Genomic DNA, 15860 nt, shown 5'->3' with positions numbered 1-15860 from the left:
TTTGATCACGACATGCGCATTCAATTTCCCTCTTCAACCCTCGTTTGCCCCTCAGATCTCGCGAGGAGATAAAAATTAATTGATCGGAGTAAACCCAATCGGATAAAGTTTCCGACCTTAACTAGAAGACCACGTGAATAACTTTTCAGAGGAGAGGGAAAATGTACCTTAACAGTTAACGTGATCTCTTGTTTAAAATATCTGCGTGTTCTGATAAATGAAAACATTGTTTGTTCAATTAGAGCCATGTTTTTACCGGATTTGAAAGGAGGAACGTCGTGAAAACACGTTTTCCCTGTCGCAAAAACACCCGAAGTGGCGACAAATTGCGCAGACAGGGAGAATTTGTTGACGCTGGATCCAGTTCAGCATGAGAAGCTGTTTTGGTTAATCAATACTCAGGTCTCATAAACAATAAACAAGTTCCGCTGGTTCAGAGAGCGAAGGAACAGTTCACGCCTCACCTCCTGTTTAAGATCAAAAGCCACAACAAGTGTCGTATTTTTCCTCCTCCTCCTAACACCTGCACTACATGCACTTATCAGACCGATAATTCGAAAGGAAGAGGTAGAAATCTGACCAATTATATACCAATTTGAAAAAACTTATTTTCAAACAATTTGGTAGAACAACTTCGGAAAAAATAGCACCGAAAAAATGACAATTTGAATATTTCCGATTCATCAAGTTCATGTTTTTTTCGGATAACCGATCTATCGACAGTGTGGTCGGTTATTTGCGACACATTTGAGTGATTCAGCGCACGCATTACTTGATTTTACCTCTAAGCTATTGCGCCGAATTTCACCTTCGTGTCATAAAAATTCATAAAAATTGACATGCTTAAACGAATCTTCAACACCTTTTCAACTCAAAGATGCTCGACATGTAAAACCTCTTAGCGAAAATTTTAATGGATTTTAATGAAACCTAACTATTTTTCATCACCCTAAAAACAAATACCTTCAATTAAGTTTTTCATCAAGCGTACTTTTTATATCAAATGCGCATGGTTTTAAAAATGGTGTAATTTTCTTCTCTTAAATGATGATCATACTGGTTTCTTTGCTTAAACATAAATAATTAATACATTAAAGGAAGATGAATAGTGATGAATGAAAAATTTATCTTATCTTTCACAGCTTTGCTAAAAAGAGTCGCTAAAATAATAAAATAGATTGTTGGAATTATTGATTAAAAATTGGCGCCTTTTATCTGGCAATGAGAATCTAATGTTTCAGCTTTTGATCCAACGTTTCAGTTTTCTTACAAAAAAAATCAGCGCCATTAGAAAAACAGACGGCAAATTTAGTTTAAAATCAAAACAACGTCTGTGTTTCAAGCAACAGAGGCTGGTCTGAGCCAAATGGTTGGTCTATTTAAACAAGGTAGGTATTTCTTTTTATGGTGCCACTTGGTCGAATGTGTAAAATGCGATTACTTCAATCGATGATGCGACTTGAAAACTGTATTCACATTAATTTAGATCAGAAAACCTAATAAAAATGGAATAACCTAATTAAAAAGAAACTACTTTTACTAGTTAGACTAGTTACACATTTTTTGCGGACAACCTACTATTACAAACAACTAACCAGTAGTATCAAAAAAATTAGAAAAACCTTTTTTTTACTAGCAGCTAGAATGATGTTCTCAAAATTGAAATCTCAGCAATAAAAATTGTTTTAAAAACCTTTTTTCCTGTCTGAGGATGATTAGGGGTCTGTTGGTCTATGTACAGGGGAAGATAAGGCTCCTAATGGAAAAATAGAAGGCTGAAAATTTGCAGAAAGGAGCAAAATGGAAAAATGATTGAAATTATTGAGATCTTTTTGACATTGATGGACATAACGTGGATTTAAAAAAAGGTCATTGTTGAGATACTGTGTTGATAAAAAGAAGGGATAAATAAAATCCATTGAAAGCTTTTGATGGGAAAATTTTCAGAAGAGACTAAAAAATTATACGCACGAGGACTTAGCTGTCTTTTTTCAAGTTCATCAGCCGTATCAATTGCCCTTTGTTTAATGATGATATATAATGACTGTAATTTATAATAGGAGAAACAGTCACTTAATTAAAAAAAATTTTTGATGATGAATGGCCATTTTTGAAGGCTTTATATTACAACTATGCCTTCGGCTTTTAGTTCAAAAGATTAGAAAATATATATGGTCACCCAGGGATCAAATAACTCTTATACTGACAATGATTGAACACAAAATGTGAGTCTTTCTTAAATGACGGCGATAACAGCCCTAAAATACAATTGTAAAATCAGCAAAAAATCGAGCCGCGTGTTCAAATTGCAAAAAGAATCAAGTTCGACTTGACAGAGATATTTGATTTTCCAATGAAGTGAGACGAAAAAAAAAGATTTTATGAGATTATATTTTCCAGAGAGTACAAGTCACAAAGGGTCCATGGCAGAAGTGCTCCGTGACTTGGAAATTGACCAATGACCCAAAGCTACTTCAAAAGATAACCTCGATGGCAACTCAAGCTTGGAAAAATTGGACCAACATGGTTGATTAGAATTTTTGTTCTTAATCTGAAAAAAATCAGGCATTTTCCATTACACTAGAAGTTCTACTAAAAAAACTTTGTAGACAAAATTGATCACGTAATGATCAAAAACTCTTGTCGTTGAACAAAAAGAAGAACTCAATTTTCAAAATAAGTAAGAAAACGGGCCAATTATTCAATTGGCTTTTTGATATACTTTTATCTAACAGGCGGTAATTGCAACAGAGCGAACTTCCTTCGCTGTTCGTAATTGATCCCGAAATGCCATCGTTTGTTGAAAATTCTGAAAAGCACTTTCCGTCGCACGGAAATGAAGTTCCCGGCTTGAAAAGAACCTAAGCTGCTAATCAATTCCTTCCATTGCTGAGCAACCCATTAAGCTAAGAGGGTTAGAGAGAACAAGCGGATTACTAACTTCCGATTAACCAGTCAATTCTACAAACTATTCATACCCTTTGGAAAGCAAATATCAGTTTGGAAAGCTTTGAAAATCTAAACCGGTAATCGATACTGCGATCAAAACAAGTCTTTTTCCATACATGGGCTCTTGCAGGCATGAATAAGGGAACCCAACGCTATTTTGAAAGTAAAGCCCTTATGAATGCCACAACCATACGTGCTAGTCAAAATTTTCAAAAAAAAATTCACGGCGCTAAATTATGTATAACAAAAAAGTTGCATCAATTTCACATTAATTAATTCAAAGGGAATGACACTTTTCAATCCCAACTTTCACGTGATTCTGGCTAGTTTTCGGACTTTTTCAACAGTAGTACCATTTTTTATTACCAAGGAGACGCTAAGCGCCAAAGTAGTGAAGCGCCAAATCACATTGCTTCCGAAACACGCTTTCTCTTCCCCTGGAGAAAAATGTCCCCATGCCACTTTAAAGAAGAACACGATTTAATTTTTTGAAATTTGGTTAAAAAAGCTTGAAACATGAAGCTCACAGGAACTCCTCCCCTCTCCCACGCCGTGCCGAAATATTAGGCACCTATTAGCAGTTAAAAGTCTACTGCCATTTCATTTTCCGTTTGCACGTCTGAGTCGGCGGGACCTACCAGCGCCAAAGTTATTGTTCGGTAGCGGTAGTTGATAATCCTCTTAAACAGCTAATGGAAAAACTGTCTTTCAAAAAACATAACTAAATAGGCAAAAATGCTTAATAATGGGCCTACTCCATCTACTATAGCGCTTATGTGACTCATACAGGTACAATAGACGTACATATCCATCCAAAGAGTATAAAAAGCAACCCATTAGCCGTTTTCTCGTTGACATATTTTTCGTTTTTCTAACTGAAAAATTCTTCTTCCTGTTAGAAACAAAGTTGGCGATCATTAAATGAAGGGAAAACTTGCAAATAAAAACAATAATTGGGCGCCAACGTAAAATTATACAGGCGCCACTACATTTTTCTGATGTGCGTCATTCTTTTCATAAAAAATTATTTCTTCAAAACTTTTGATAACAAAAAGTTCATTAAATTTCGACAATCACTTCCTTAAAATCAAATACTAATCGACTTTGTCAATTTGCTTCTATTATCCAAGAATTGACATTGAGTCATTGAAGTTTTGAGTACAAATATGAGTAAGATAATCGATGATTAGTCTAGTCCATATCGCAATACAGAAAACGTATTTGCCAAATCGACCTGCGAAAGCTATAGTCAAAAGACTCGAAAAACAAGGTCGCCCATCAATCAAAAAGTCACTCGTTAAGTAAGTGTGTCACTTAGAGACATGATACTCTTTTCAAAGTTTACAGAATGAGAAAACTTTATTTGTAGAGCAAACTAGCAGTATCTAAAACTAACACATTATGTATACCTTTGTTGTAACGCTAAAAAGCACTGACACCAAGTGTTTATGATGATCTTACTCCCCTATGAATCTCAGTTGAGAAGTTGAAAATCCTTATTTTTTTGTCGCTTCTGTCACGTCACGCTGCTTTTCTTAGCATGGACACCTCAAATACAACATCTGCAGAATGTAGAACTAACGTTTGATTAAAATGGACATATATGGTTCTTTTTGTCTGCTGGTGACATTTCAAAAAGAAGATCAGATTTTTTTGACAAAAGTTAACACACTAATTTTAAATCACATTTTATTAAAACAATTAAACAAAAAGAAGATCTTTTTTTCGTCAAAAGTTAACATTATTTTTAAATTACATTTTTGTCAAACAATCGAACAAAAAAAACATTGAGGTTTGCATACTGTTTTATATTTTCAGTTTCTTTGCACTGTTTTTAGAACATGCTTTAAACCACACTCAACCCTGAACACCTCAGTAAGAATTATCGAGATGGTGATAATTACTCAATCGATACAAAGTAGTTTAACACAGCTCTTTAATTATTGATTTTCAATAAAAATTAACGAGCCGTGGGCTATTTGAATTGTCCTTAGGTGAACGACTGTTTTTTTATGAATGGTCGAAACGAGCAATTGAGCAGTAAAAATTGATTACAAGGCCCACCACATAAAAAACAATCAATATAAAACACAACAGAACTTTAATTGGCATATGAAAAATACAAATTAACAACCTATTTCTTATATGTGTAAATTCACTCAAATGTACAGGGGTGGATCTACGATTTTCTCAAGGTTTTTTTGTCGACCTTTTTTCTTTTGACCTAATTTTCCGAACTCTCTCAAATCACAGTAACGACCCTATTTCGACCAAAATTTCTGCGCCGCAGGCAAAGTTATGAAAAAACAGGCCAAAAATTTGTTTTATAGAACTTTTTGAAAAATATTAACCAAAAATTGCGTTTTTCGGCGCGCGTTCCCCCGTAAGTTAATATATACTGGCGCCACAATTATCATGTTTTTTGAAATATTCGGCTGTTTTTTTGAATATCCATAAATTTCCTCGCATGGCTCTTATTAAAAAAATATCATTTTTTTTGGAAATAGTCGGCTTTTTTCTTGAGTATCCAACAGAGACTACAGTTAAGCTTCCAGAATTAGGTTATAATACCTAGGTTAAGCTTCAAATAATTGCAACGTCAACTACGTTTGCAGGAAGATAGAAGTTGAGTCTGCATAGGAAAAAATTCAGACCTGTTGTCAAATAAACTTTCGGAACCTAAATAACAACTGAAAAATACCAAATTCTTAGAGGTACCTGAAGTTGCGTAAAAAAATTGATCCTAGCGTTGTGCCTTTTAACTCCTCGAGAGTTGTAGAATAAGTTGGAAAAGCGAACATTCAAAACAAAATGATGTGTTCGTGAACAAAATCTGTTGGTAAAAGTTTGGCATGTTGAGCGAGTTTCGCCATTTTAAATACCTTCCATGAGAGCTCACAGTCACCACTTGATCTAAACTGACTTTATTGAGTTAAGATTAAATCTTAATTCAAGACAAATTGTTCAAACTCCCGATCGACAACTTAAATACACAAACCATGTCAAAAACTCCTCAGCTCAAAACACCGAAATGGGACCCCAAAGTTTTGATTATTTCCACCACGAGTTACGGAGAAAGAAAGGAATCATTCCATTTTGGTGTGGGCGAATCGAACAAATTAGCAAAGAAATTTAAGTTCAGTCAGCGCTTAGATACGTGGCTACCCAATGGTAAGCCAAGACATTATTCGGGTAAATTTCTCAGCTTTGCAAAGTAGATTTGTTTATTTCAAAATCTTGAAAAATTGTGTTTTCTATTAAGAAACTACCTTTCACGGGTAGCGGAACGTGTAAACAAATTCGTTAATGAGCAAACGCAATCGACTCTCAGTGGAAACTACACAACACAGCGGCCAAGGTATTCCTGACTCCACAAAGAGCGAAAATTAACTAAGATGTTGCAATCAACCGATAGTGCAAACATCCGAAAACAACTAAACACTACTGCAACCTTTCGATGTTGTGAACCTTTGGATAACAGCACTTAACACACATTAACACAGTTTTTAATCTAAGTCTGCGTGCGGTCAATGCAAATTAGAGTTGGTAGAGCCTGAACCAAAACAAAGCTATGTTTCAAAGTGTTTCCTACATTAGAATCAGCTGATTTGGTGATAAAATGGTCAAATCAAAATAGTCAAACCTGAATTGTGCCACAGAAAACTCGTCAAAAATGCCTCGATAATGACTAATCCAGGTCAAACGAAAAAAAACAAGGATAGTCGGATATTGTGCAAATAGGACAGAATGTCCGAGCGTATTTTAGAAAAAAACAAAGTTTTTTTTCGAATTAGTTTTTTAGGGCCTAGTGTAATGCAAGAATTTGGATGAAAGCCTACAACTTAAGCGTTTTCAATCGCCATTGTAAAGTAGCCATTTTGGAAAATAATGGTTTTTTCTAAAGTAGGGACATTGGTTTTTTCTAATATTTTTTTCTGCTGATTTTTTTTTTCATTTCAAGACCACACTGGATTTACTGGAGTAAAAACAAATTTTCTGTAAATGAATAAAAGTTGCACAGCTTATCTTTTATTACAAAGCCTGCTCCATCGCTTTTTTTTCTCGAGATTAGACTTGCCAATTTTTCTCGACACAAATAAAATTTCACAACTTTTTAAGGTCGTTCGCTTATCACGACTGAAAGGGCTCTAACATTATATAACACTCAACCCAATCTGATCAACATTTACTTCCGTACTTGATGTCGCGTAGAAAAACAGGAAAAATAAAAACACAACCGAAGACAAAAATTCTTCTCCATTTTAATAATCGGAACATTAACGGCATCAAAAGTTTTGAAATAAATACATGAAAACAGCAATCTATCAATTGAACTGGCTTAATATATAAAAAATATATATCCAAAAAAAGGATCCAGAAAAAAAATCACAATTTTTACAAAAATAATATCAATTATACCAGTTATTGCAATTTAAAAGCTATTTCAAACTCAAACAGCTTTTATTTTTTAATTATTCAGACTTTGAAGAATATTTTTTGTCAACTTCTGGGGGTTTGAAACAATTAAATTTAGAAACACGCTTGAGATGATCCAATGCAGGCGTGATGATCTACATAGTTCGAGATTTGCCATATTTCCAATATAAATCAATAAAAAAGATTTTTGCAATAAATTATTGGATCGCTAAAATTTTAGCAACCCATCATTTTAATTGCTATGAATTTGACTATAAATGTAAGCAATCAATCATAGGAAGAAAGATTACAGGTAAAATAATATTAATTTCAATTCAATCTCAGAAAACTAATATTTTTCAGCTAACCCCGCTTAAACCTTTAATTGAAATAATGAAAAAGTTTTGAAAAAAAAACACCCAAATCATCCGTCTTTTTCTTCGAAAGTCTGAACAAAAATTAACTGATTGCTATCCTGTCATTAAAAATTTCCAAAGTTTTAGTATTTTATATAAAAATTAAAAAGTTTGCGATTTTGTAAGCACACTATAAAAACAGGCGAGACTGCGCTTCGCAGACACTAGCGCGAACGCGACAAAAACCAACTATATAAAGTGCAATAAAAAGTAGAAATAAGCCTCTAGTAAGTAAAAATTCGGCTTCGTCTCGGATTCGATCTGCGACCAACAGATTATGAAGCTCATGCACTAACCACTCAGCCACGGACGCTGAATAAATCACCAGCACTAGCCAAAGAACAGATTCTATGAAATTTCCAATGCTACATGTTTCCAACTTTGCGAGTTAGGTTAGAAAAAAAGAAGGCTTGTACTAATACACTAACGCTCGCTAGCTCGCAAGTGTAAGCAATCAAAAAGATCACAAATTTGGTTAACGAAACTTAAAATTTGGAAGCCGATTATAGCTCAGAACATGCACTTACTTGAACAGAGTGACTATCCCTGTGAACTGGTCGATGTTGAAGATACCTTCGCCACAACTGCACGACACAATACTGAATCTGACATCTGCCTGATCCTGAGTGTCTTTGTCTGGATCAGTGGCCACCACTTGGATCTCCTCCGGAAGCTGTAACATCTCCTCGAACACTGTGAACACGTGTGCGGCTCCTGTGGACCCTCCTCCTGGGTAGGGGATAGACAGGATGGGTCTGTTGTCGTTGATGTCGCGAACATTCACCGTTATCTGCAAACATACATCAAACCACCATGAAAAATGAACAATTCAACCAGTAAATACAAATTTTTATTTCAATTAGTTAGTTTTCGATTCAAAAAACCTCGAACTGGAGAAATAGTCTTCCTTCGTCTTCTCTTCTTCAAATAAACATTTCAAAGCATTACTCATCAGAGAAATTGGAGCAACATATAGGCTCAGCAAAAAAGGACATTTGATGTTTTGACTTCCTAATTGAATGTGTGAAAGTCCATATGAAAGCTCATAAACTAAATTGGACAATAAAAATCAAACTGTTTTCTTCAAAAAAAATCCTTGTGAAACTAAGCTAGCCGGTTGCTGAGCAAGCACAATGTTCCGACCTGATTCGTAAAAAAAACGTTCTTTAAAATTTTTCAATGTCGTTCGAATTACGACTGAAAGGACTTCAATTTGATACATCTGATTACTATTTGTGGAACCTAATTTTCCTTGGAAAAAAATAAAAAAGTAAAACACAAATTTCCTCCCCATTTTCAATGGTCGGAACAATAATTTATTTGCAATATATTTTAATACGTGGTCTTTGTTGAACGCTGTTTCATTGAACATGCCCTTTTGAGGTTCTTATTCAACTTGCTGAGAAATTACATAATCTACCAAGCAATGCCGCCAGCGACAATCGATAAAGGGATTTTATCGGTCGATCAAGCTTCCTTTGTTTATCTGCTACCACACTAGCACTTTGAAGCCAATTCTAACTAAGCCACGAAACTAAGAAGTAGTTTAGTTTGATTTAACTTTTGCGAGTATTTGGATAAACATAAATAAACTACTTCGTTGCTACACTCTTCATGCTTCACATTAACCTAGTTGTTGTCATGGTTCGATTTACACCATCAAATTTGACCCACATTTTTGTACCAAGATGTGAACAAATAAACCTCTTTCTCGTTGGTAAGACTGAGATATAAATTTATTTATCGCTTAGACGGGAGCAACCGGAAGCAAAGAGACGATAAATATGTCAACTTTTGAAATAGCACACACTAGATTTGGGTCAGGGCTTTGAACAGTGTATATGTAAATGTAGTAGCTAGCTGACATGCCGTGAAGAAGGAAAAATTCGTTGAGGGTGCAATCGAATCGATCTAGCTAAGTAAACACCCCCCCCCCCCCCCACCCCCAATGTTATTTAGTACAGATCATTAAAGGAGGGGGAGAGTTAAGTTGAGAGGTAATTAACAAGATCCGTTGTAGTTATCCTTTTTCCGATAAAATTCTAGTAACTTAAGAAACCAAATGTCTGGTCAAACATTAACCACTAATCCCAATTAAAGTTCATTAGTATAGAAGGCATTAAAAAAACAGAAATAAAAACACTTCAAAATAACATATGGTCACTTAAATAACATTTTGCTCCCCGTTTGTCAATGTTCAAGTGGAAAGTGTTCTCGAGTTGACATTTTTTGCATTTGTTAGTATCCATCAAACAAAATTCCTTGTATTTAATTTTAAAAACCAATTTTAGAGAGCAATGCCAAAATACATTCAAGACTCGTCCGTAGTGTTGAATATTTTACAGTCCTCAATGAATTAGGTCCACATAAATGGCATGATTTGTTATATCTTCAAGTTCTATATCCTCATAAATGCATGCAGAATCCAGATCACTACCAACTGAACCTAGCCGTAATGTTAAATTCGGGTTTAGTTGACTATCACCCCCCCCCCCCCCTGGTACCTTGTAACGAATCCTCCCTCCCTTTTTAGCAAAACTCATTCAGATAATTTAGGAACAGACAGGGGGTTTGGTATCTTTCAAAAATTAGCTGCAGAACAAGGGGGGGTTTAATGTTTTATAAATGTTGGCACAGAACTCACCTCACAAGCGTGGCTCTTGGGAGGGACGCCGTGGTCCTCTGCGACTACATAGAACCTGTACTCCTTCTTCTCCTCCCTGTCCACCGGGGACAACAGAGTCAGTGTGGCCGAGTGTCCCTTGTCGTCATTGGTGATCTTGAACTTGGAGTTGATGTTCTCTACAACATAAACATATGCATATACATTACTATTTATAATAGTCATTTAATCCCGAATAAACATTTTAAAAACACTGCTCAGCAAGCTTTCGAGTTTAGGGCTCTTTAAGCTGATACTAGTTTCATTCATATTCTTTCAGAAAAAAATGAGTTGAAAATACCAGATATCTTTGGAACTGGTTTTCTTTTTGCTTAAATCATTTTAGAAAAAAAAATCCAAATAAACTTCATTAAAATTTTGCATGCAAAGGGATTTCTCTGGTGGGATATATTCTTGCTCCTTGCACTGCAATCAGAATTTCATGATTTTTCTTAGTTTATTGTTCTATTTTCACTTTTTCTCCGAGCTCTTAATTAGGTTTACCCTCATAATCAGGAGAAGATATATGACCCCGACTGTTTTTAATTACAAACTTCCCATACAAAATAACGACATCGATCAAAAAATTAACAATAGCTTCTTCCTACGGAACTAAGAACTTACTCAAAAATAGATCAGTACTAATTAGATTGGAGTATAACCCAGCTTATCAGCAACAACAAAAAAACTTATCCCTGAATTATGCAAAGTCTCTCAAATTGAATTTCATTCTAGGGACGCGCCCATATAACTCAGGGGCGAGTAGCTGAGACTGCATACTTTTACAGCCATCAGGGCAACAGTGATCTACTGCAGTACATGTACTGTAAATCTCAACGAGAGGAAAAAAATTGTTTCAATTCACAGCTTTATGGAAGTATTTTTTTGCTGATGATGGACGATGTTTAAATAGGAAATCTTGAAAAAACTTCCACCAGCAACTCTAGATAATGAAAACAAAACTTTTCATTTAGCGAAAGTGATTCATAATTTTTATCTGCTTATATTATTCTAACATTATAATTATCCAGGACTCAACCCAAATGCGAAACTCAAATCAGGTCTGAGCTGTCCTCTAAAAAGTAATTCTAGTTTTTAATTAAAATTTAACCTGGGTTCCAATTTCCATTCTCCCTCAGCCTAAATCCTCCCCTCTCTCCTTCAACCCGGTACTATATAATTAGGAGTCTAATTATCTCCACTATTCATTCGTGAGCAAGCTCAATCATTTCAATCATCTTTCACAATGAAAACCACCAACTTCAAGCCGTTTACCAGTCAGTAAAATTTCATTGTCAAGAGCCGATTTGAGTATTTAATCAAAATATTTTTTAAAACAAAACAGCAAATACTTGGTGGCATGTTTTTTTCCTATTTATCGGCCATTTTTATCGTTGCAATTTGAACCATCCGCGTTTGAGTACATTAAATAAAATTTCTAGTTACTGACCAGGTTTATATTTGTTGTTTAAGAAAAATTAACCGACTTGGAATTTAGAATAAGGCTAATCATTACTTGAATTGCATTGACAACAGAAACCATTTTTTCGACCCATTTTTGAAAAATTTGATTGACAGGTCAATCTACTGATTGACAGCTCAGACTGCTACAATGAAGACTGCATTTAATGAAAGAAACTAACTTTTAAAACCCAAATTAGTGCGTATGGCTCTTCTTTTTTTGTGCTTTTGCCTGATTATTTGTAAAAAAAAGAGGCTTTCCCAATGAATAAAGCAGAGAAATTAAAGCGAAGTCCCACGGCTATCAAAGGCTGCATGACCTGCTTTAAGTCCTTAATAAAAGTTGTAAATGATGCGTAAGAAAATTGTTCTAAATTGGTTTTACAACAAGAAAAAAAACGATGAGTCACAACTAAAGGCAGTGTCTCTTTTTTGTGGGGCAGGCCCGAGTTAATTTCATTGCCTATTTGGCTTACTGTTTTAATGGGCTTACATAATTACACAAGTGGGCGGAGAATTAATTTAACTTTCAAATAACGAGAAAAGCCCGTATTTTTCTGAAAAAAGTTCCAGTATTTAAAAAAAAATTCTCTTATCAAATTGTGTTTTTGTGGTGGTATCAATTGAGACCCTGGTATCAAGACACTAGTCTGGAAAATTGAACCGTCTCAAGTTTGTTGGAAAAAATTGGTAGTTATGGCCTGGCAGTACGTGTGTGGATGTTGTTGTCGGAAAGTAATTTTCACTGAACAAATTCCAATAAAAAGCTGATAGAAAACAATGAGTAGAATGAGGGGAACATTTTATGGTTGAGGGGTAATTTGCAAAACATTATTTCCGGACATCTTCCGAACACCTTGTTTTTTGAATAAAACATATGTTAACACACCGTCATGTTGCATTTACAGCCACTAAAATCGTTTTTTGAGTGCTAAAACGTCTTTTACTTTTGTTATTTCATCTTCTATTTCCTATTTGTGAGTCACTAGGCATGGTATCATTTTTCAATCACAAACATGAGTCAACGCTGTTACACTTGTACTCATTCAAGGACTTTCATATCAATTTCACCTTGGCTCAAATGAGTCTTCCGTCACATCCTATCGTTGAGAGAAACCCTTCTGTCAATCTGTCAATGGGAAATTGACGAAGCCCTCCAATGGTCAAGAATACAAGATATAATACTACTTAGAGATAACAAAATGATGCCAATCGATTTAAGCAATTATTCCACTAATGTTAATCAATGAATGAGATAAAAATTATATTCAAATCTATATATTTTTGGGCCTGTTCTTAAAGCTGTATAAGTGCCTTCGATAGACCTAGCAAGAATCACTTTTAATTGTTTTATAAGATTTTCCATGTGAAAAAATGCTGATATGTACAATTTTTTTTCTATTTAAAACTTTTGGGTAAAATTTCAAAACCGAGCATTTTGCGCGGAAAATGAAACTGTTGCTGTTCAGTTAAAAACGGCTCGGAGCAGTTCATTCAGTGAGCATAAATTTAACCTTCAGCTAGAACACGACACTTAATTCCAGTACCCCGATAATCTCTTCACATTTGTCAACTGAAGTTTTGTCGCTCAGGCGGGCTTTTTCGTGGGTGGCGGGGTAGAAACAAGGCAGACTGTTCTCTTGATTTTGTTCAGGGAATTTGGTTGAACTAGGATCTGAACAATTCAGCAGGCCTTTTCTAGCCCGCGCTTGGCGAAAAACGGGACGGGAAATTAAGCATGCTAGTAGTTTAATGTATTTTAGGTTCAAATATCCGATCGCATGCAGTGATCGCTTCCTGTTCTTTTAACCGTAATTACTTTTTAAATATAAAACTGTTCGTTTTGATCAAAAATTTAAGCAAAAACACCGAAAGCTCTCCATATGTCAAATGCTTCGATCTGTTAGTAAAATCTTGTTTGCGGTCAAGTATTTTTTTATTTTACATGTATGAAAACAACTTTTATAAGACTTCAAGTAGTTTTCGGTTAATGCAAAGACGTATTTGCAATATGTCAAAACGATTTGGCTTTTCGCTCTAACAACTAACAAATCTGCAAATTTACCTGCCTCAGTCCTATCCCTGCAATCCGATTTTAAACAATATCTAGATACGTAGATATCTGCTATTACCAAAACATATAAACCTTAAGCGACTCAACTTTTGCTCATTTTCCTGCTTGGTACGATCATTTCTCTAATACCATTTAGCGGGCAACAATTCCTCTTAGTTCTCTCCAGTAAATACCAAACGGGGCGGGCTGGAGATAGGTAGATAGCAGGAAAGGCGCAATTATCCCCCCGTTATGCTGTCAATTCTGCAGTCTGACGCACCTCACAGCATAATGGGCTGAAAATACCGTCTTGGCGCTTCTTAATTTCTAGAGAGCACTTAATCTACCCCAAATTAGCCCATCAAATCCCCGATAGGCGATTGCTCACAGGAGGCCTCTCTGTCAGTTCAATCCTAAGAATTAAGATTGCCTCTCGCTCGTTATTTTTAAAATCATCTCTAATCAACTTCATAATTTGGTAATGCACATTTCATGTTGATAATTTCCATTTTTACGCACTACTTAACCCGGGGAAAAACTAATAGAAGCACTACTTAATAATGGCGTTCAGCTCTAATTTTATCCTCGTCGCTCAGCTCCAATTTTTTTACTAGCTCTGTTCTTTTTAAGCTTAATAACACGGACCATGCTCAGATTATTCTCACAAGAACTATAAAATTTGGCGTCAAAAGTTTAGATGACTCATATCCTCAAAGAAAAACTTCCTCTTGGTTTCGACCCAACTAACACAAATAGCAAAACCTTAACCTTACAAACAAAAGCTTGACACTTCCTTTGATTAATCGTACTGCAAACACCTACAAAAGTGCGATTTTCAATCATTGTTGCTAGAAAGGATAAACTTCTTGATTTAAAATCAGAGTTCGGAGCTTTAGATCAATCAGGTCATCAAATAGGGTTATGTAGGTCATCGCCAAACCCTATCATTGGTTAACTGTGTCAAGATAGCAATGCCTTTGAAGAAGCGGGCCTATTAATCAAGATATTATCGGTTCTGAATGCGAAAGCGTCGTCGAAGTCTTAAATCATCATGGATAACCTGTCATGGTGATGAATCAAAAACTTCAGATAACTACAAACTGGAAGCTTTTAAATAACAGGCTTGGAAATTATTTTTTTCAAAATAAAATTTGAATAATATTTCAATGTTTCTAAAAAAAATAATGAAAAAACCTATTTGTGGCGGTGACTAGAGGAAATAAATCCTATATGTTTTTGTTTTCAAAATAATCAACGAAGGAAGACATCAGATTCGGAGTACTTGATTTCATGTTTTCTTGATATTCTGCGCTTAATACTGTAGCGTTTACCATTAAGTAACATTCTTAAAAGTTCCTTCGAGCAAAACGGTATATGAATGTTTACCACAAAATATGTCGTTTTTTCTGGACTTTCAACTTGGAATAACAAGGAGCTGCTAATTTCAGAATTCGCTTTTAAGTCTTATCGCGAAATTGTTCAGACCTGAGCACTTAAAGTTTTGCCACCAAATGAACAATATTGATAGAACCAAATTTTAGATCTCAATTGTTTTTTAGGCACGATAATTAAGCCAATAAATTCTTAGATTTTTATGACAGCAGTTAACAGGTATATCGATTACTGTTAAGCTTATAGGATAAAATTAATGGCATAGAAAAAATTGAACCAAGTTCTGGCAAAAAAAAACAATAATCGAAATTTTCCTGGTTCATAAAATCCTTATGGCCATTTATTCATGCTGAAAAATAATCACTTTATGAATCTTCTTTTAAATCAGTGAAGCTTGAAAAAGAAAATAGGACATAAAAACCATCCAAGCTTTGAAAATGGACCATATCATGTTGTGCAATTAAACCAGCCGTGAAAAACAAGTCTCAAACGAGCAGTTAAGACGAAAACT

General features: G+C 35.0%; 1 protein-coding gene across 1 annotated transcript in view; it reads right to left on the bottom strand.

The window, feature by feature from the left end:
- The window catches only part of LOC134841750 (protocadherin-16-like), a 48005-nt gene that overhangs the window by 15889 nt on the left and 16256 nt on the right, over window positions 1-15860 (bottom strand). The window contains exons 4-5 of the mRNA XM_063857789.1: window positions 10426-10583; window positions 8309-8571 (exon numbers count right to left, since the gene is read on the bottom strand). Of these exons, the coding sequence (XP_063713859.1) occupies window positions 8309-8571; window positions 10426-10583 (421 nt within the window). The remainder of the gene's footprint in view (window positions 1-8308; window positions 8572-10425; window positions 10584-15860) is intronic.

This window comes from Symsagittifera roscoffensis, chromosome 3 (genome assembly GCF_963678635.1).
Source record: "Symsagittifera roscoffensis chromosome 3, txSymRosc1.1, whole genome shotgun sequence".
NCBI lineage: Eukaryota > Metazoa > Xenacoelomorpha > Acoela > Convolutidae > Symsagittifera > Symsagittifera roscoffensis.
Note: the sequence above shows the minus strand (reverse complement) of the source record. Positions and strands in the feature narration are given on the sequence as shown.